General features: G+C 44.5%; 1 protein-coding gene across 4 annotated transcripts in view; it reads right to left on the minus strand.

Moving 5' to 3' along the window:
- The window catches only part of GALC (galactosylceramidase), a 147,916-nt gene that overhangs the window by 43,507 nt on the left and 82,952 nt on the right, over window positions 1-21,457 (minus strand). Inside the window, exons 17-18 of one of the 4 annotated variants that reach the window (XR_006599894.1) lie at window positions 15,408-15,683; window positions 1,083-7,719 (exon numbers count right to left, since the gene is read on the minus strand). The exons of 1 other annotated variant lie outside the window; for it this stretch is intronic. Coding sequence is in view for 1 of the 3 variants with exons in the window: in XM_023255917.2 (XP_023111685.1) it covers window positions 7,711-7,719 (9 nt within the window). In the remaining 2 variants the exon portion in view is untranslated. Of the gene's footprint in view, window positions 1-1,082; window positions 7,720-15,407; window positions 15,684-21,457 lie in introns of those variants that run through there. 2 more of the 4 variants (XR_006599893.1, XM_023255917.2) reach the window with 2 other exon arrangements.

Raw genomic sequence — 21,457 nt, forward strand, 5'->3', positions numbered from 1 at the left:
AGAACCTCGCACACTCTAGTGCTGGACCGTGGAGTATACAGAGGTGGATGCTGAAATTCGTTTGATGTATTTATGGCACCTACTCTGTGTGATGCCTTCAAAGAATGGGATAACCGAATGCCACAAAGCCTCCTCAGAAACGCACTATGGGCCCAATAAATACATACACAATCTGACATTTCTTTGACATTTATTGGCTTCCCAGAGGCTCATATGAAAGACAGGCCACTTGAATGTTAAACAGTATCCTACTGACATAGTTTGGGTTATTGTTTAAAGACGTTTTTATCTATGCACTATCTCCGCAAGACAAAGTAAATAAAAGGAACGCGTATTGAGGAACGGCAAACATGGATATTGGTACCAGCTTGAAGTTGACGGAAAGAGACACCCATTTCTTCCCTGAGAAGTGGGGAAGCAAAGGGGCAGAATGTCGTCCCTCCCCCAGGAGTCTGACCTCCCATCTTGTAAGAAAGAATCCATTACTCTAAAGGTTTAATGGCATCCAGTTCGTTTGGGGTGAATTTAACAAACCGCATTAGCCAGTACATAAAGGCTCTCTTTGATATAGGTGACGATTGTGCTATGAATTACTAACAGAACTTCAGGGCTCAGAACCAAGTCAGGTGTTTCCATTGGAACCACCTGCACCAATAGTGAGCGTAAAATCCCCGGGGAGAAGCGCCAGGCTGAGGTATCGACGTGCTCCCTTTTGACATCTTGCACCAATATGCTACGACCCATTGAGGAAGCCGTATCTCATCTTCAAATGGCTGGCCTTTCTACTGCAGCTCTTAAAAAATGCTATTTGTAATTGTAACCAGATTGTCCCCCCAAACACACCATAGAATGTGGTAATAAAGGTAATGTTCTTCTATAAAACAACGGTTTCATAAAATGATCAGAGCCTGGCCCGGTGTCCTAAACACTTACCTACCCCCTTAAAGTTTTGGATTAGATTAAAGTGCCACGGGGACATAACTGATGTAATGTTTCAAAATCATAAATGCAGGGGGAGGGATTTTAAAGCTGGATAATGGAGAGAATGGAATAATGCAATAAAAGCTGGCTCAAACGCTGAGTCCGTGATACTTGATTTATTGTTTTAATATAATGCTGTAAAGGCCATGCTTGAATATACAGCAGTATTTTATTTATCTGATAGTCATGATCCTAACAATGGGTGTTTAACAACGGCTTTACTGGAGTTGGTGGTGCACGCAAATGAAGCTGGTTTCGGGACGCTCCCTGAGAAAGGTAACGGAACAGCAGGGAGAGGCTGACAGGCCATGCTTCAGGGGTGCCTGAGAGCCCCTCTGAAAAGTACAATTCCTCACTTCTCCAGCAGGGCTCTGCAGTTTTATGAACTTCCCCCAGCCTGCAAAGCTCAGCACATTGTCCACCAGACGAAGGCCCTGATGAACAGCCCCCAGGACTGGCCCTGAACTTCGAGTTCTGAAGCTAGCAGCAGGGAGCACACACCAGCAGGGGAAGAGGGTCGGGGGGGAGGTGGGAAGAAAGCAGCACCCCCACGTTCCTCGTCTTCCTGAAGACCCAGCTCTGCCTTCTCGTAACATGCCAGCGAAGATACCCTGAACTGTGGGTCCGAAGTCCCGCTTCATTCTGGGGAGCTTTGCCAATCTTCAACCGAGAGATGAAAAATTCAACTTGATGTGTTGGCCTTCTTTATTAAAAAAAAAAAAAAATCAAAACCCACCACCCATGAGCTATTTCCAACAGTTCACAGTCAGACTGCCATGGCAGGGTCCTTTATTGCTTCCTCAGCAGCATGGCGCAGCGACTAAGAGAAGCTCTGGGTTCAAACCCTGTTTGGTTCCCTCCGAATTTTATGGCCTCCTTCTGATTAGTGGAAACTCTCTAAGCCTTAACTTCTTCACCTCTTCCACGGGAATGAGATTACCCACCTCAGAGAAGTTTCCATAAAATATCTATAACCAGTAACGTTGGAGAGGTTTTCAGGGGTTAGAATCAAAACTCAACACTTCCCTTTATGATGTCATTGGGGGGGGGGGGGGCGCGGGGGGAGGGATGTTGTTTCTTTGTACTTGGTAGAAGTCTGTCTGAAGCACGGCCCATAACACGTGCACCTTAGATCATAAATGTCCTCAAATCACATCTCAAATACAGTCTCAATTCAGAAATTGGAAGGTCCAGTTCTAGACAACAATCACATTTTGACTTGTCTTCAGATCTTCTCCTTTTCCCAAGCCAGTGTCCATCCCATGAGGAACTCAGTCCCTCTACATGATCCTCTTGGGCAATCTCCTTTTAAATGACCCCAGACCCTGACCAGTCTGCACCTCCAGCTCACCATTCATATACCTTTGACCTACTTCCCTACTACCTTCTCCCTCACCTCGCCTCTCCTCCCTCCTGCCCACTCTCCCATGTCAGACCCCATCTCAGCATGCCCCCCAAATGACAAGCAGACAACCCACTCTGTAAGTGGTCTCACTGAAGCCCTTTAAGTGGGGGGGGGGGGGGGTACATTGGGAGGGATCTGGCACCAGCTGCCTCCAAAGAAATCCTATTCACAAACCCACGCTCTTTACCCTTTTATATCCTACGGGGGGATTTTCCCACCATCTAATGCCTGCACCCTTAAACATCTGCATATGTTCTGACATCTCACGTTGGAATTTCATATCCAAAGTGTCCTAGTGCTTCTGTTGAAATTTCCAGTTTACTCCGTATCACATGTGTGCAGAGTGGTCAACACATGCCTGGCATACAGTAAGTACTTAATAAATGTGTCTATCCACAGTAATAATGCAAATCGTAAATTACAGCACTTAGCACCACAACATCAAGTTTGAAACACAGATCAGAGCATGTCTCCACTTGGCTAAAATCCTCCAATGTCTTCCCACCGTGCTTAGACTCAACCCCCCTCCCTGTCATTCACGCACTAGCCCCTGCCCATCTCCCAGACATTACCTCCTACCACATGCTTCCCTATACATTTCCTCCAGCCTCACTGGACTTATTATGCTGCTGTCTCCCCAACACTCAAGCTCTTTCTTATCTCAAGGCCTTTGCCCTCCTGCTGCCACAGTCTCAATACTCCTGCCTGATCTCTCTGTTCTCAGATGCTGGCCAAAGCAGCCTACCTGGGCACCCAACTGGAGTAGGGTTCCCTGTCCCACCAATTCCAGGCACAAATGAGCCCATTCTTATAAAACCTTTTCTTCACAGCAATTTCCACAATCTGAAACCGTCTTCTTAAGTTTTCCATTTGCCAATATTATGGACTAAATGTCAGTGTGCCCCTAAAATGTAGATGTTAAAAGCCCTAACCCCCAGTGCGATGGTATTTGGAGGTGAGGCCTTTGGAAGGAAATTAGATCTAGATGAGGTCATGAGGGTGGGGCCCTGTGATGGGATAAGTGCCCTTATCAGGAGAGGAAGAGAGATAAGAGTTCTCACTCTCCACCTGTGAGGACACAGTGAAAAGATGGTCATCTGCAGGCCTGGAGGAAGGCTCTCACCAGAAACCAGCCGTGCTGGCGCCCAGCTCTCAGACCTCCAGCCTGCAGACTATGAGAAATAAATGTTATTTAAGCCACCTAGTGTGGTGTTTTGTTATAGCAGCCCAAGCTGACTAAGACAGTTTATTATATCCTCCTTCTCTCAATGAGTGACTCCCTTATGATTTCCATCCAAACAAAAACATCTCCTTCTTCCCAGACGCATGGAATTCTCCCAAGACTATTATGTATGATAAGGGGACAATAATAGCAATTAACATGTATAGAGTATTTACATGGGAGACAAATGACTTTATGGGTATTAGCCCATTTAACAAACCCTATAAGGTTGGTACTATTATTAGGCTCATTTTCTACTGAGTAAACTAAGGCACAGAAAAGTTCAGTAAGCACTGTCGGGGTTACATAGCTAATAAGAAGTAGTTTCAGAATTGGAACACAGACAGTCTGGCCCAGAACCTGGATTGTTACCCACCATGCATTCTGCCATCCTGTACTTCCTATCACCTCTACGCTGGGAGTGGAGGTCCGCCAAAGTGGGGGAGTGGGAGGGGACAAACACCATCACCTCTCCCCACTCCACCCATTCTGTCTTTCCAAGTCCTCGGCACGGCTACAGATTTAAGACTGATTTTTTACACAAATGCACAGAGTAGTCATAAATTTATAGATTTAAGGCTAAGTTTTTACCATTCAAATTCTTTTTGGCTTAATCATCACTTTATGATGTTTCTCCGAAATCTTTCTATCAACATCTGCTTGGCACTAGCTTAACTGCTGGACGATGAAATATGCGAACTTCTTGCTTGTGGTATCACCCACGTGCATGTTGCATACCCATGGGCTGGGGCGACTTCTAGATCAAGTCAATGAGAGCTTCTCTCAGTCTCTTTCCTTTCCTTTCTCTCTCTGTTTTGTTGTTTGTTGTTTGTTGTTTGTTGTTTGTTTGTTTGTTTGTTTCTGAGACAAAGCAGAACAGAACTATAGGAGCAGGCTCCAAAACATTTCTTTCTGGGCTCTATGAAGACAGTGACCATTTGGTGAGAATGTCTTGCAGAGAGGTAGTGGAATTTAGTGGTTTAAAGTGTGGCTTCTACAGCCAGGCATGCTCTCAATGCCCACTTGAGATTCTGAGCAAGTTACATCTCTCGGTGCCTCCTTAGTTCCCCCATCTGAAAAATGAGGATATATATTCATCATAGAATATCCCATTAAATGAGTTAATATATACAAAGTGTTTAGAACAGTGTTGACAGAAAAGTGCTATATAAATGCGGTAGGCCTGTCAGTTTGGGGCAAGCAAGTACAAAAAAAGGGATGTGTCCTTTTGGGGAATGCCCCCAAAAAGTAGGAGAGTGGCTCAACCAGCCCATGGATTAGTACAAATTAGATGAAATGTAACCCCACGACAATGCATTTACAGATAAAAGGTGTGCTGAGTTGGGATGAAACATGATCGCCCAGGGCAGAGAAGAAGAGGAAAATGCTTTCATTTTAACAAGTACATTTTTTCCCTCTTGTTTTTCATTTGCGGTCACAGATTGTAAGTGCCCACAGGTCGCTCCTAAAGAAGCTTCCAACCTGTACAAGAATCGCCCTCTACCAGGTCCCCCAAGGTGTCCACATCCTAATTCCCAGAACCTGTGAGCATTACTCAAATGGCTAAAAGGACTTTGCAGATGTGAACAAGTTAAGGACTTTGAGAGGGGGAGATGATCTTGGGCTATGCAGGTGGGCCCAGTGTAATTGCAAGAATCCTTAGAAAAGGAAGATTGGACCACAGAAATAAGAGAGTTGATAGAAGCAAGAGATTGGAGTGATGGATGAAGGGCCACAAGCCAAGAAGGGCCTCCAGGAACTACAAAAGGCAAGGAAGCTGATTCTCCCCTGGATTCTCCAAAAGGAACTGGTCTTCTGCCAGCATCTTGACTTTGGCCCAGTGAGACTGATTGCAGACTCCTGGCTTCCAGAACTTTAAGAGAATAAATATGTGCTAAGTCCCCAAGTTTGTAGTGATTTGTTACAGCAGCAACAGGAAACCCATAGAGACCAGAACACCACTGATTACTGGTCTCTGACTACTGGAGAACCACTGATTAGTGGTTCTCCAACTTTGTACCTTTGACACACTGATGCCTCCCAACCCAGTTGTTCAACAGCTAAAAGCGAACAACGAATAAATCTGTTACCGGAAAATATATTGTTTTGAAAACATAATTCCATTGTCTTAGTCCATTCGGGCAGCTGTAACCAAATACCACAGATTGGGTCACTTAAAAACAACAGAAATTTGTTTCTGACAGATCTGGAGGCACCAAGATAGAGGCACCAGCATGGCCGCCTGCTGCTGAGGGCCCCCTTTCTTGTTCATAACTGGCTCCTTCCTACTGTGTCCTCACATGGTGGAAGGGACACTGTTCTTTCTCTGTGGAGCCTCCCTCGCAAGGCACTAAACCCATGACTTCAGCACCTCCCAAAGGCCTCACTGACTAACAACCACCACCTTTGGGGATTAGGATTTCACCACGTGAATTTTGAGGGGACACCTTCAGACCACAGCAACCAGTAGGCTTTTCTCTATGTATTTTGGTTACATTTAACTGTTACAATCATGCCCTTTCTATGAGAGCAAACACGTTTAAAGTGGTTAAGTCATTCGTCCAAAGTCATAAAGCTAATGAAATAGCCAAATGGGAATTCAAACCCAGTTCGGGTTCATAAATAATTACATTGAACTAAACAAATATATAAAATTTAAGTTTTCCCTCGGTGGTTTTCCTTATGAGATATACTATCACTTCTCCGTTGGCACAAAAGAACTTGATTTAAAAAAAAAAAACAATATTAACAGCAAAGCTCAGAATCATCAATGCCTAAGATCAAAGCACTTGTTTAAAAACACTAGGTACTTGGGGGGACGCTTGGCTGGCTCGGTCGGTTAACCATCAGACTTCAGCTCAGCTCACGATCTCGCGGTTCGTGACTGCAAGCCCGAGCTCTGCAATGACAGTGCTTGGGATTCTCTCTCTCCCCCTCTCTCTCTCTTCTCCTCCCCAACTCACACCTTCTCTCTCTCTCAAAATAAATAAATAAACTTAGAAACAATAACAACACTAGGTACTTGGACTTGTAATGTTGCCTTGTTGAATAGAATGTACCATTTAGTTCTATTCAATATTTCTAAGCATTGTAAACTGGACACCAATCCTGAGTGCCCTCTGGGACTGCCATCTTCCCATAAGTGCCTGCTATCGTCAGGTGCCAGGCCACGATAAGCATTTAATTCTCACAACTACACTAGGATGCCGGTGATGTTTATTCTTCCCATTTTACACATGGGGAAACTAAGTCTGGGAGTTTAAATAACTGGCCTAAAGTCACCCAACGTATGTGCAGCAGAGCCACTGTTGGAACCAATGGCGTGCGATTCCAAAACCTGTCCTCTTTTCTGTAATCCCCCTGAGAGGAAAGTAAATTACACTCTATCCCCTTTTCCCCCCAAAACTATCATCTAGAAGGACATTCCCACCCTCAGTCCCTCATGAGGGACTGAGAGGTAGCAGAAAAAACCAGGTCTGAGGAGAGACGTGGAGAAGAAGTCAGAGGTGAAAGAGAGCTACTTAGTTCCTTGTTTTGTGGGGCTTCACGAAGAACACAGTGACTTCTAGGTATTTTGCTGAGCCCAAGTCTGTTTGCCTGTGAACTCAACCCCCTTTCCTGCGTCTCACCTCCGGGATCACAGGCAACAAACCTACTTCCTCTCTCACCAATGGACCCGATGTGCCTCCCTAACTGTTTGTTTGTTTCTGAGCTAAACATATTCCTCTTCTTCAGATGCCCTTGACAGAATTATACAAGGTTGATAGTAGGTTTCTGTGTCAGAATCTGTCACGATCAGAGGTGACCCCCTACCTGGCTGCTTCCTAGACTTCAGTCATGCCAACTCCTATCATCTCAGCAAGATGGACGCCGCAGGATGTGGAAGGAGAGACTGGTCAAAGAGTCTGTGTTTTTGCTTCCCTTTAGTTACTATCCAAGACAGCGTGATGTAATATCCAGGTCTTCCAGTGGCCGCTTCTGGCTCCTGGCTCCAGGGTCCTCACGGACTTCGGTTCCGCTGCCAGGATGAGGGAGCTGAGTGGTGTGGTGGAGCAAGTAGGATCAGGAATCCAGGGTTCAAGGCCTGCCTTCTGAGCTTTGATCACCTCATCTGTGGAGACATTATCCTTTCTCACAGTAATACTTACCCCCTAGGGTTATGATCGGAAATAATGAGGAAATCACTACGTCTCTCAAATATAACTTGTAGGACATAATCAAAGAGCTGCTTCAGTTCTTTCCTTCACTGGCTTTTCCGGTTCATTCCATGGGACTGGCTTTTTCTTTTCTTTATTTTTTTTTACTTTTTTTTAATGTGTATTTATTTTTGAGAGCGACAGAGAGACAGAGTACAAGTGAGGGAGGGACAGAGAGAGAAGGAGACACAGAATCTGAAGCGGGCTCCAGGCTCCGAGCTGTCAGCACAGAGCCTGAGGTGGGGCTCGAACTTTCGAACGGCGAGGTCATGGGCTGAGCTGAAGTCAGATGCTTAACTGACTGAGCCACCCAGACACCCGGGACTAGATTCTCTGGTCCCTGTACCAGATTTAGGGTAAGTGTCAAGATCCCTTGGACACTTTGAAGTACAGCAGACCTTTGACCAACACAGGGGTTAGAGGCGCTGACCCCCTACACAGTGGAAAAACCACGTATAACTTTTGACTTCCCAGAACTTAACTACTAATCGGCTATCATCTGCTGGAAGCCTTACCGATAACATAAACACTCGATTAACAGACGTTGTATGTTACATATATTATATACCCTGTATTTTTACAATAAAGTAAGGTAAAGAAAAGAAAATGTGATTAAGAAAATCTTAAGGAAGAGAAAATATACTTACTGTACTGTAAAAACTCCCTGTATAAGAGGACCCACTCAGCTCAAACCCATGTTGTTGAAGGGTCAACTGTAATCGGAGCAGTCTTGGTTGGGTAATTCATATCTTTGGGTCCAAAGGAATAAATAAAACTTTCCACTTTTATGCCCTCACTCACAACCTCTCCGTGTTCACAGCTGGCTGAGCAGGCTGGCTGCCTGCCTGGGGCAAGATGACGTTTGACTTCTCCTTTCCCACCTTGCACATTCGTCCCTTCTCCTCAAACCTGCTAATCATGGTTTATGACCCTCCTGGATCAGAGTGTAAGGGAGGGAGAGAAGGAAATGTGTCTCATCTTGGGATGACCTAGCATCCACTTCTCTCCAGGAGTACTTCTCTGCGTCTCTGAAACATGGTGTCCTCACCCGATAGGTGAGCATTTCTCTCCTGTAGTTCTGTTGACTTAGATCAATGTTTCCCCTCCAGCAGGTACTTAGAGATCCAGACCTCTGCTTCCTCCCAGTTGGGAAGGACCTCACCCCTGCTGGCGGCCATCTTGATCAGGATCTAAGACATCTAAGATCGAAGATCTGAGACAGCCCCACTCCTCACCAGCACAGCCCCCATCGGCTCCACAAGACTCACTACCTAGAGAAATGCAGGGAGGGCAGCTGGCCCCAAGGCAGTGGCAATTGCTCCTTCACTTCTTTCTGTCGCAACTAGCTAGACAGCCTCTCTCACTCTGGCCTCTAGAGATGAGCCACGCACCAGTACATCATGTTGCCCAAACCGCCAGAGACACATATTACATTCTCTGGGTGAATTCCTTGCAGCCCCTCTGGCCCCGAGAAGAATCCTCCCACCCTTCTCCCTGTGGGAGATGCTCACCCCACCACAGCTCCGCCTATCTCCCTCCTCATCCCCCACCCATGCATCTATCTTTCCAACCTCTTCGAGGCCAGTGGCCAACAGTGAGTCAGAACCCAAGACTTGTTCACCTCCATTTGTAAGTCTTGCTTGTGGTTTTGCATCTCACTTTGGACTGTAGCCTCTATCAACTCGAAGGCACAGCTGCAATTAGAACTGGTAAAGCTCCATTTCAACACCTCTTTACGATAATAGTGACAATGGCAGCCAATATTGATCATCGCGGAGAGGTACCGAGCACTGTACCCGGTGCTTTGTGGCTCTTTTCTCACTGGATCCTCACTACAACCCCACGAGGGAACTACAATGTTTGTTTCGCTTAACAGATGAGGAAACTGAGGCCCAGAGAGGGTCTATGCCTTGGCTGGGATCCCAAAGTTCGTAAGGGGTGATGGTGGGAATAAAAAGCAGGTCAGTCTGATTCTGAGGCCAGTGAGCCAACCTCCATCCTCACGCTAGGATGCTTGTAGAACCATCAAATCAGTCATTTAGTTGATAGTCTATGAGAAAGCCTTTTGTAAAACTATAAAGTATTCCTCAATTATTTATATTGTTATTGTAGTTATAAAAAACAATAATTTTTTATTATTCCATTCTATCGGTATGGCTTTAGGCTGCTTCTATAAGATACATTAAACACTCTAAAATAATTTAAACCGGGGCTGGGGATTGGGAGGTGATTGAGTAAGTGCTACAGTGGCCATTAAAATGTCTTAGATATTAGGCATTAGGGGCGCCTGGTTCACTCGGTTGAGCATTCAACTTCGGCTCAGGTCATGATCTCGCGGTCCGTGAGTCGGAGCCTCGCAGCCGGCTGTGTACTGACAGCTCAGAGCCTGGAGCCCGCTTCCAATTCTGTGTCTCCCCTTCTCTCTGTCCCTCCCCCGCTAGCACAGTCTCTCTCTCTCCTCTCTCTCTCTCTCTCTCTCTCTCTCTCAAAAAATAAGTAAACATTAAAAACAAAATTTTTAATGTCTTAAGACACTGAGGTGCCTAAAATGGAATATTCAACTATATTAAGATGACCAACTTAAATTGGCTGTCTTCCCATGCATAATCTGTATCAATTGCCACTTGATTTGGAAAGCAAACCAAAAGAATGGAATGTAGGCCACGCAAATGAGGTGCCAGCCCCGCTCTGTTAGTGACAGGTAGCGTTACTGATCACGCAGAAAACAGAACACCTATGCTTTGCTTTGGATCCATACAAACCTCAGAAATATTTGCCCAGGTCCCCCAAAGGATTTAAAAAGATAGCTTCCCATTAAAATCCTGCATGCATGTTTTATCAGCAGCTAGCAGGTAATGAGTTGCTACTCCGTGCTGGGCACTGGCCCCGAGCTCGTCACGAGAATGACTTCCTTCAACCTTCTCAACAACTTATATAAAACCATGAGGATTCCTGAGTAACAGAGGGAGTTTAGGATAGTTACTGTGGGAGGCAGAATAACTCCCCCAGAATAATTCTTGACCTGGGGAGAGGATACTAAATTATCCAGATGGTAATCACAAGGCTCCTTAAAATGACAATGGAATCACAAGGATCCTTGAAAAATGGAAGAGAGAGGCAGAAGGCCAAAGTCAAATTCCAAGAGAGATTTGAAGATAGTATCTTGCTGGCTTTGAAGACGGAGGGAGGGACCAGGCCGTGAGGTAAGGAGCGCAAGCAGCTCCTGAAGGCTGAAAAAGGCAAGAAACAGATTCTCCCTGGAACCTCCACTGGGCAAACAGCCCTGCTCACACCTCAATTTTAGCTAAGGAACACCCATTCAGATTTTGGACCTCTAGAACTTTCAGATAGTAAACATATACCGTTCTAAGCCACTAAACGTGTTTAATCTGTTACAGCCGCAGTAGAAAACTAATACAGTCGCCTGCATTCGTCAACTGTGGAGGCTGGATTTGGACTCTGGTGTGGCTGACTCCATATCCCATCCCTGCACTTTCTCACTGTTACGGGTTCAATTACATCCCCATCACCACCACTACCTTCAGAAAAAACATATATATATTAAAGTCCTAATCCCCAGTATCTGTCAGTGTGACCTTAATCAGAAACAAGGTCTTTACAGACAATCAAGATGAGATCATTAGGGTGGACCCTAATCCAACGTGACTGCTGTCCTTACAAAGGGTGAAATCTGGGCACAGACACGCACAGGGAGACGACGACATGAAGATACAGGGCGAAGGAACGAGCCAAGGGACGTCAGAGGCTTCCAGAATCTGGGAGGATGGCCTGGAACATCCTCATGCCTTGAGAGGGAGCATGGCCATGCCAAAACCTTTATGTCTGGCTTCCAGAACTGTGGGACAATAAAAGTGGATTGCTCTCAGCCACGTGGCTTCCCGTACTTTGTCTCAGAAGCCCTGGGAAGCTAGTGCACCATGATACAAAGTAGCCTCATTGCCCTTGAGTCTGGTCTCAGGCATACTCACCACATCTAACACTAGGAAGCCTACTGATAATTGAAAACAATGCCACCTTCCACTGGCGTGACTTTTTATTTTATAGAACACTTTGCACCAGTATTAACTTACCGGATCATGCCACGATCTCGTAAGTGGGGCAAGGATTATGTCTCCAGGGTGGCTCTATGGTAGCATGTATACAGTGCTTTCAGACACTAGCCTTAAACAGCCTGTCTCCAAATCCTGTCCCTGTCACAGACTCAGGAAATGTCCAACCTCCGACGTGTCTCAGTGTCCTTACCTGTATCTTCGAATAACAATCATACTTCCTGCCTCATAAGGTTCTTGAGATGGTTAAATTAGATAAACACCTGTGATGTTCTTCCCCCAGCCCATAATGAGCAACCCCCCCCCCCCAAAAAAAACCCATCTCACAAACAGGAAAACTGAAGCTCAGAGAATTTAAGTGATTTACCCAAGGACACATGGCTTCTAAGTCACAAAACCAGGACCAAAATCCAAGTCTCCTGGAGCAAAACTATTAGCACTATTGCCTCTCTCTTATTTTTCATTTTCACTATTCTTTGGGTTTAAATCAATCCGAACCTTTTTCAATTCTCATTTTAATTCTGCTTTCCATGCCCACCCCAGTCAGTAAAGATTACAGTTTCCACAAACCACTAACTCTTCTTGTCCAAATTCTTTGATGAGACCCTCTATCCCGAGAAGTAAGTCACCTTATTGCCCAAGAGCAAAAGCAGTTTTCTCAAGATAATGCTTTCGCCAGATAAAACACCCAAGACGTAAACAGGGGGAAGCCACAGAAGCCCCCATCACCAGCCACCAAGCTGCTCAGACCCCCAAACCTGCCATGTTCCGTTCCTGGGTCTGCTTTGCTCAGTACGGCAGCCCCTGATAATTTATGAGCTCTTGCAGTGTTTGTAAATAAACTCAGTGTCCCACAGATTCAAAAGCTGCCTTGAGACCCCTTTTCCACCTTCTTAAACTTTCTGCATTTATCCAAGCATTTCAGAAACTGGGTCTCCTTAAAATTATGGGATGCAGAATGAAAAACCCATCAGGATTTAATGACCATATTTCAGCATCTTACTGCTTAAAGAAACTTGGCTTTTTCAGAGCTTTTGCAATTGCGCAAACTGGAAGCAGATCAAAAAGGTAGAGCGAGAGTTTTATTTTATTTTTTTCCAACTGTCACAAATCATCCATCAAAGTTAAACCATTGATAGGGAGCAGAGAGACAGAAGGAAGAGTCACGAGTGAGGAGGACTGGAGAATATTAAAAAAGACAATCTCTCAGTCTAATAAAATACAATTAACTGAATTTCATCAAGGCTTCTATAAAAAATACACAAAGAATCAATATTAGGCATAAAACCCAAAAGTGGGTTGTTATCTCTAAACCAGAGAAAACATTTCATTAGGCTGAAGGATTTTATACTCCCATTGGGAAAATTGCTTTTCCCTGGTAACCCCTCCTTTGCTTACTTACAGAAACCCAATTGAAAAGTCAATCATCAAAATCACTTAGCAAATGTCAAAAGGTGCTGCCACTTTCTAAATATATTTGTTCCTTTATGGGAAGCTCTGGCACCTTGCCCGGTCCTGACCCACAGTCTTCCATCGTTTTGCTGTTCCGACTTTTTCACGCTTTTCTTTTTCTGTTTGTCTGCTTGTTTTTGTTGTTGTTGTTGGAAACAGAAAGCCTGTTTTATAAGATTACGGGCAACAGCTTTCCTTTTAACATTTCAGTGTTCTTTCACAGCCACGGACCATGAGACCTCCCGTTGCCCAGGCTATAAATGAGCATCACTCCCAGGCCTGGCTGACCGGAAGCCTTTTCCAGGCTAATCAGACAACGTACAGCCTTTTCACATCTCATCTTAGAAAGGGCCCGTTGCTTAATTTACACCCTGGCCGGTAACAAAGCTGGTTCTGTGTATGGTCCTGCCAGCCACAGATCAAAAAGTCACACCCTCTTCCACACAGGTGGAGGGGCGCCTGGGTGGCTCCGTCTGCTAAGCATCCAACTCTTGGTTTTGGTTTAGGTCATGATCTCCGGGGTCATGAAATCGAGCCCCGTGTGAGGCTCGAGCCTGAGCGGGGAGCTTGCTCAGGATTCTCTCCCTGTGGCTCCCTCTGCCCCTTCCCTTCTTGCACGCATGTGCTCTTTCTCTCCCTCAAATAAATAAAATAAAAGCAAAAGAAATAAAACACGGGTGGGGCATATGCACAAAGACCCCAGGAGCAGAATTTGAAGATCAGGCACGCACACACACACACACACACACACACACACACACACAACCAAAGCTGGAACTAAGAGAATTATCTGAAGATCTCAAGTCATAAATTACTGAGCCAGAAACAGCATGATCTAAGACAACGATGCCTGGTTACCAAAAGCCAGGCTTCTAGCAAATAGCCACCATTGTAAAATAGCAACTCACTGGGTACCTCTGACATGCACCTGACATGTTCTACCATTCTACTTCTGAATTCTGCCTTCCCTGGCTAGCTATGGCAACTGGGGCAGATGGCTGCATTTTCTGGGCATAGGGTACACACGTGATATATTTGAAGATGCTTTGTTTACCGTCAAATGCTTTACAAAGCCTCACACAATGACTTGTTCTATTTGTGGACCAGCCTGTGTGTGTATTCACTTATTGAGCTAACTAAATTAACCAGACTGTCTACATATTTCTAAACGACTTTGTCTTGGCTGGGGGGATGTATCCTAAAGATAACAGATGGTGACAATAGTGGACAGCTGCAGCACAGCCCTAGTCCCCAACGAACACGTCTGGCATCGGTCTCCTACTAATCCTTAAATTTGTAAAGCCACCCCTGATATTCTCAGGCCCAACCCTTTTCCCAATCCCCATGCCATTTCCGAAAGAACTTTCCATGATCAACAGAACAAGAGCCTAAATCTTCACAGGACTTGTAAAAACAACAGTGGCCTTTGCACTAAAATATGTACTTTACACGCGTGTCATGGTATATTCCACTAGCATGTAACCTCCACGAAAGTCTTGTTTAGTATTGCCAACAGCTCACATGTGGCCTGGCACTCAGGTCAAAACATAATGATTTACCATATTGCATCCACCAAACATCACAAATGGAGTTGATATTAAATCGTGGCAGAAAAAGAAGAAACTGACTACATCATACAACGGAGTGAAAATCATGACAGACCCATAATTAGCAGGATCACAGCTGGCTGGCTCATGCTATAGACAAAAGCCATTTAATAAATAAACATTCCCTGCCCTTTGAAGAATGTAGTTTTAGCCAAACAAAAGTTGAGATTAGCCAAGAAGAGGTAGTGGTAGCCAGCAAAGGACTTCTAGCCATAACATTAAACCTGCTTAAACAGCACACGATATAATTAATGATGGTATGAATTATAGTGAGAATGCCAATATAATTTACACAATAATACTAAGAATTATATATCAGATATATATACTATAATTTAGAATATTTTAACAGCATATTCATATCTATAAAACCATCTGAGTTCCAACCTCTGTTCAATATTAAAAAATCCCTCCTTTATGCCAAGAAAGGCCAGTATATTTTACCATGGTGATGCTGCCATCTAGTGGACATACCTTAGAAGGACGGCTCTTCTGTCTCCCGGAAATGACCCAAAAGGATTCCAGGTCCTGAGGTTCATGTCAGACATGCATTCTTCTTTTGGAGACCAATTTTTGGAATTCCTCATAAACTTCCCTGTATGTTTGTCCTTGTATTTTTACATTATCCCTTCCTCCTGTCTTCATAGAAGGATGTTTTCAATATGTCCGTCATACTCAGTGGGCCGGAATAGAACCTGGGTATCTGCTTTGGTTTAAAATCGAGAAGATCCCAACGAGAGATGTGTCCTCCTGGAAAGAAGCACCATCACATCGGCGACAGCCCGCCTTTTGTTCAGCTCCATGGTGTGCTCTTGAGAAACCAGACCTCAAACTGACGACTTTTTTAATTAATTTATTTATTTATTTTGGCCCCAGACATTTACGAACACTGTTATGTGACACAGATGTCACTATTTGGAAGGGGACATGTTACTCTAGTCCCTTCACACATGCATCGCTGCACCACTGAGGTCACACTCAGTGGTGAGAATTGACATGGGGTTCACACTTGTTTCCGGGCCCTCCATTCACTACAGCACGGGGATCGTCACTTTGGGTGCACACTTGGAATCACCTGGGGAGCTTTAACAACACCGACGCCTGGGTGCTACGCAGATTTAATTGGTGTGAGTCACTTCTGAGACCTTGGGATGGTCTGAAAGCTCTCCAGGTGACTGTAATTTGCAATAAAGCTTGAGAACCACTGCTCTAGAGAAAACAAAACACAGAGCCCTTGGATATGTATCTTTGCAGGAAAGGGCAGGAGACCAAGGCACCTGTACCCAGTCACCTGTTCCTTGTCATCCCTCACCTTAAGAACCACGGCCCACTCTGGCTTCCTTTAGGAGCCTCTGCTCCCACGGCTGAATTTCAAACCCTGCTCCTTGGCCCCTTAATGTATACGCATGCACTGCGATAACTCATTCTTTGCCAAAGGAAGATAAATAAAAGTTAGGGAAATATTAAATTCTCCTTGCCTAAGGCTTTTTAAGCACCGTAAATGTTTTAAAGAGAAAGGGTAATTTAGAGGTTATCCATTCTAATTCCTTGATTTGACAGGCAACCATGCAGACCAGGGAAGGTCATGAGCTGGACACTGGTTATATGCCCTCGGTACGGGCCAGACTCCTTCTCCCGTTTTTAGGTACATTGTGTCATTAATGCTTCCCTACCGGCCAGTAACGTGGTCATTTTACAACTGAGTTGAGATTTCATGAGATTAAGTCACATAGGTAATTGTGGACATGGACTTGAACGTGGGTCCATCCAGCCTCTATACCAGGCAAAGTCCTGCTCCCAGAGCTCACGGTGGCCAGGTCAGACCTGAAGCCTCGGGGCCCTCTTTCCACCACACCTCGGCTGCCCTCCATGTCTGCCTGACTCACCTGCACTCTCCCTTCATCCAGCAGGTTACCTGCAGGCTCTAGTTAGAAACCTAAGTCACAGGGGTGCCTGGGTGGCTCAGTCGGTTAAGTGTCCGACTTCGGCTCAGGTCATGATCTCTCGGTCTGTGAGTTCGAGCCCTGCGTCGGGCTCTGTGCTGACCGCTCAGAGCCTGGAGCCCGTTCCAGATTCTGTGTCTCCCTCTCTCTCCACCCCTCCCCCATTCATGCTCTGTCTCTGTCTCAAAAATAAATAAACATTAAAAGAAACCTAAATTACAAAACCCTTGACTTTTCTCGTCCTCCAATCCCCACAGCATCTTATTTCCCAGCCAGAATGAAATTGCCTCAGCTGACAACAGGGCAAAATTTGGAAATTGGGATAAATTAGGGAAAGTCTACACGGTGTGGGTTTTCTCTAGTGATTCCGTACGCACAAATGTTTGCCATGTGTGTTTGTCAGGTTCTTGGAAGAAAGCGTGCGAACTTTACAGTATAAACAAGAAAACAACTCGACCCCTGTTTTGACCTCTGAGAAATAATCACCATTTTCATTTTGTTGTTTTTATGCATTTATTTCCAGTTGTGGTTTACAAATATGTTTGTACTGTCTTTGCAAAACTGGAAGCATAATGTGGAATTTTTATCTTACATATCACCCTTACAAACTTAATCATGGCCAGTGTCCCCCGTCATTAAACATTTTTTGCAAGCATATTTTCTTAATGCTTCAATTCCGAAGTGTGAGTATCCATAATTTCTTTACCAATTCTTCTATCACTGGACATTAAAGTAATTTATTTTTTTGACAGAGAGAGAGAGAGCATATGTGTGAGTGGGGGAGGGGCAGAAAAAGAGGGGTACAGAGAATCCAGAGGAGTTCCCCATTGACAGCGGGGCTCAGACTCATGGACTGTGAGATCATGACCTGAGCCAAAGTCGGACACTTAACCGACTGAGCCACCCAGGCACTCCTTAAGCAATTTCTAGTTTTTCACTATTATAAAGAACCCTGTAACAAATATCCTTACACACACATATTTGTCCCTACAACTATATTTTAAACATATATAAACATACCTAATATTTATAAATACATAAAACATATGATGTGTTGTTTTACACATCACCTATTGTATATAAAATAACATTTATAATATGTATGTATATATGTATTTGCCAATGTAATAAGTGAAAAATGCAGTCTTTTTATTGAATTAAGCTATATACGTTTTCATAATATCTCGTGTGAACTACAGCAACGGCAAATCCCGAGTAGTAATGATCCAACAACGTGTTGGACTCAGTCCTTGTTGGAGAAAAGCAGCTAAGATGCTCTCCTTGCCACAAACCGCTACAAAGTCCCTCGTCCAGGATCCTCCGAGTAGAACTATTTTACATGCACACACGCAGGGTTGTTATATTCAGAGGCGTCGCACTCAAGGGAAACATTCCTAAGAATACGACTGGCAGTCATTTCCTCTCAGCTTGCTCTGCAGTGCCCCAATTTACCCAGCAGGAAAGGCAAGTTTGTGGTTTTAATTGTAGGCAGGACTGGTCCTTTACTGGTCTGAGGCTGTTAACGTGACTCCCAGATGGACACCCACAGGGTTCTCCCGCTCTCAGCTCTCAACTCAGGGGAGTCCTGTGGAGCTGGGCATGCCAACAAGATGGCAACTGTTGACCCGGGCAACGTACACCCCCTATGACTCAGTTTCCCCAGCTGTTTAACTGGAATGTTAACTGACTTTATAGCGTAAATAGTACTTGATAAGATTAAATGAGCTCACAGAAAGTAGCAGAAGCAGAGTACATTCTGGTACAAATCGCAGTTGTGTTTGGGGCGGGGGGGGGGGGGTGTTCCGACCACCCCCAAGCAATTCTGAGACACCAGCCAGGTGTCCTACAAATCAACTCAATTCTGACACTGTCTACCCTGAGATAGCACCAGATCCCACAGGTTAAGGGCTCAGTCCCATAAGATTGTTCTCCACTTTAGATGCCAGTTGTCAACGCAACTGGTCACCTATACTTCTGACCAACTGGCTGTAGATCAGAGGTTCCCAGGAACCCTGCCTTGGGTTCAAGTAATTTGCTAGAGCAGCTCACAGAACTCAGGAAACCAGTTCACCATAAGACTATCAGTTTATTACAAAGATAGTACAGGATGTGAATCAGCAGCCAGACGGAAAGATGCGTAGGGACAGGAGTGAAAGGACTCAGAGCTTCCATACCTCCGAGAACGTTCTCTCTGTATTTTCAAGAGTTCCTCAAACCAGAAGCTCTTCAAACTCTGTCCTTTTGGGATTCTCTGGAGGCTTTTTTTTTTTTTTAATCTATTTATTTTGAGAGAGAGAGCGTGTGGGAGGCGCAGAGAGACAGAGGGAGAGAGAATACCAAGCAGGCTCTGCACTGACAGTACAAAGCCCAACGTAGGGCTCCATGGAATCCTGAGCTCATGACCTGAGGCAAAATCGAGAGGTCGATGCTTAACCTACTGAGCCACCCACACGCCCCTCTATGGAGGCTTTACTCCTAGAGATGGTTGATTAAATCATTGCCCTTTGGCAATCTATTCAACCTCCAGCCCCTCGCCCATTCCTGGAAGCCAGGGTGTGGGACTGAAAGTTCCAGTCCTCTAAACACAAGGTTGGTTCTTCTGGCAACCAGCCCCCTTCCTCAGGTGACCTAGGGGCTTTCCAAAAGTCACCTCATTAACATAGCAAAAGAGCCTTAATCACTCTCATTCCTTCAGAAATTCCAAGGGTTTTCAGAGCTCTGTGCCAGAAGCTGAAACAAAGACCAAATACACACACTTCTTATTATAAATCACAACATCACACAGAGGTTGCCTTCACCATACTGACTCCAGCTTCTGCCTTCCAGAAGGAACTTCTGAGTGTTGCCTGGTCCTTCTCTTAGCTACCAAACTGAGCAAACCAATCCAGAAGGCAAACTCAAGGTCCCCGTCTGCGTCCTACCACACAGACTGAGTCAGCCTTGTGTAGCCAGCCTGGCGACGTTTCCTCCTTGGAGATCTCGGCCGGCCTCACCCCCACTGCTGCTGGTTCTCCAAAAGCACGTGCGAGAGCCCCAGTCCTCCACCCCCAAACACCTCAGCTGTGAAGCCCTACCCTCGCCAAGCAAAAGGACTCACCTCTTCCAATGTCTCCAAATCCAGAATCCCTTGGCTCCTTTTTCAAGAGATATTCATCTATGGAAACTAGAAGCGACCAAAATGACTAAAAACAGGGGCACCTGGGGGGCTCAGTCAGTTGGACGCCCAACTTCGGCTCAGGTCATGATCTCATGGTGCGTGAGTTCGAGCCCCACATTGGGCTCTGCGCTGACAGCTCAGAGCCTGGAGCCTGCTTCGGATTCTGTGTCTCCCTCTCTCTTTGCACCCCCACCCCCTTGTGATCTGTCTCTCACTCTCTCTCTCTTAAAAATAAGTAAACATTTAAAAAAATTTTTTTAATGTTTATTTATTTTTGACAGAGAGACAGAGAGACAGAGAGAGAGAGAGAGAGAGAGAGAGAGACAGAGCATGAGCGGGGGAGGGGCAGAAAGCGAGGGATACACAGAATCCGAAGCAGGCTCCAGGCTCTGAGCTGTCAACACAGAGTCCGACACGGGGCTCAAACTCACAGACCATGAGATCATGACCTGAGCCGGAGTCGGACGCTTAACCGACTGAGCCACCCAGGTGCCCCAATAAATAAACATTTTTTTTTTAAATGACTGAAAACAGAGACTGTGAAATTAGGGTCCCCAGACTCAACTGAAAGCTATATGGCTACTAAAAATTACAATTATGGAGACCTTACAAAAAATGAAGTCCATTTTATGAAAATGCAGACTATAGAATAGCGCTATGAACACGAATTACAATAACATCAAAATGTGCCTCCATATGAGCAAGGGAATCCAAAGAGAGGAAAAGCAATGTTTTATTAGGATATGAGGATTATGAGTAAATCATTTTTCTTTTTTAAATTTCCATTGTAATGTGTTCTTATAACAATATAATAACATATGACAATATAATATATAATAATATATTATAATAGTTATAAATATATAATTATAAATGTTATATCTATAATAATTATATATATTATATATAATATTATAATAATATTATAACAATATAATAATATAATATAACAATATAATGTGTTCACATTAGCAATAAAATCTGGGGTGCCCAGGTGGCTCAGTGGGTTAAATGGGGTAAATGTCCAACTCTTGGTTTTGGCTCAGGTCATGATCTCACAGTATATGGGTTCAAGCCTTAAGTCGGGCTCTGTGCTGACAGTGCAGGGCGTGCTTTGGATTCTCTTTCTCCTTCTCTCTCTGCCTCTCTCTCTCTCTCTCAAAATCAATAAATAAAAATTTAAAAATAAATTTCAGTCTAACAGGCAGGAAGAGCAAAATTTACTTAAAATTTCCATCTTAAATGGTTAAAATAAATAGAACTTTGGACTCTAAAAACAATAGCATTGAGTTAAATACTATAAGTTTCTAATAATAATAATAATAATAATAATAGCTATCATTTATGGAGTACTTCGAATAAGCATTCTTGAGCTGAGTTCTTTGTACGTATTATCTAATTTAACCTGAATGACAATACTCATA

Source organism: Felis catus, chromosome B3, assembly GCF_018350175.1.
Source record: "Felis catus isolate Fca126 chromosome B3, F.catus_Fca126_mat1.0, whole genome shotgun sequence".
NCBI classification, from domain to species: Eukaryota; Metazoa; Chordata; class Mammalia; order Carnivora; family Felidae; genus Felis; species Felis catus.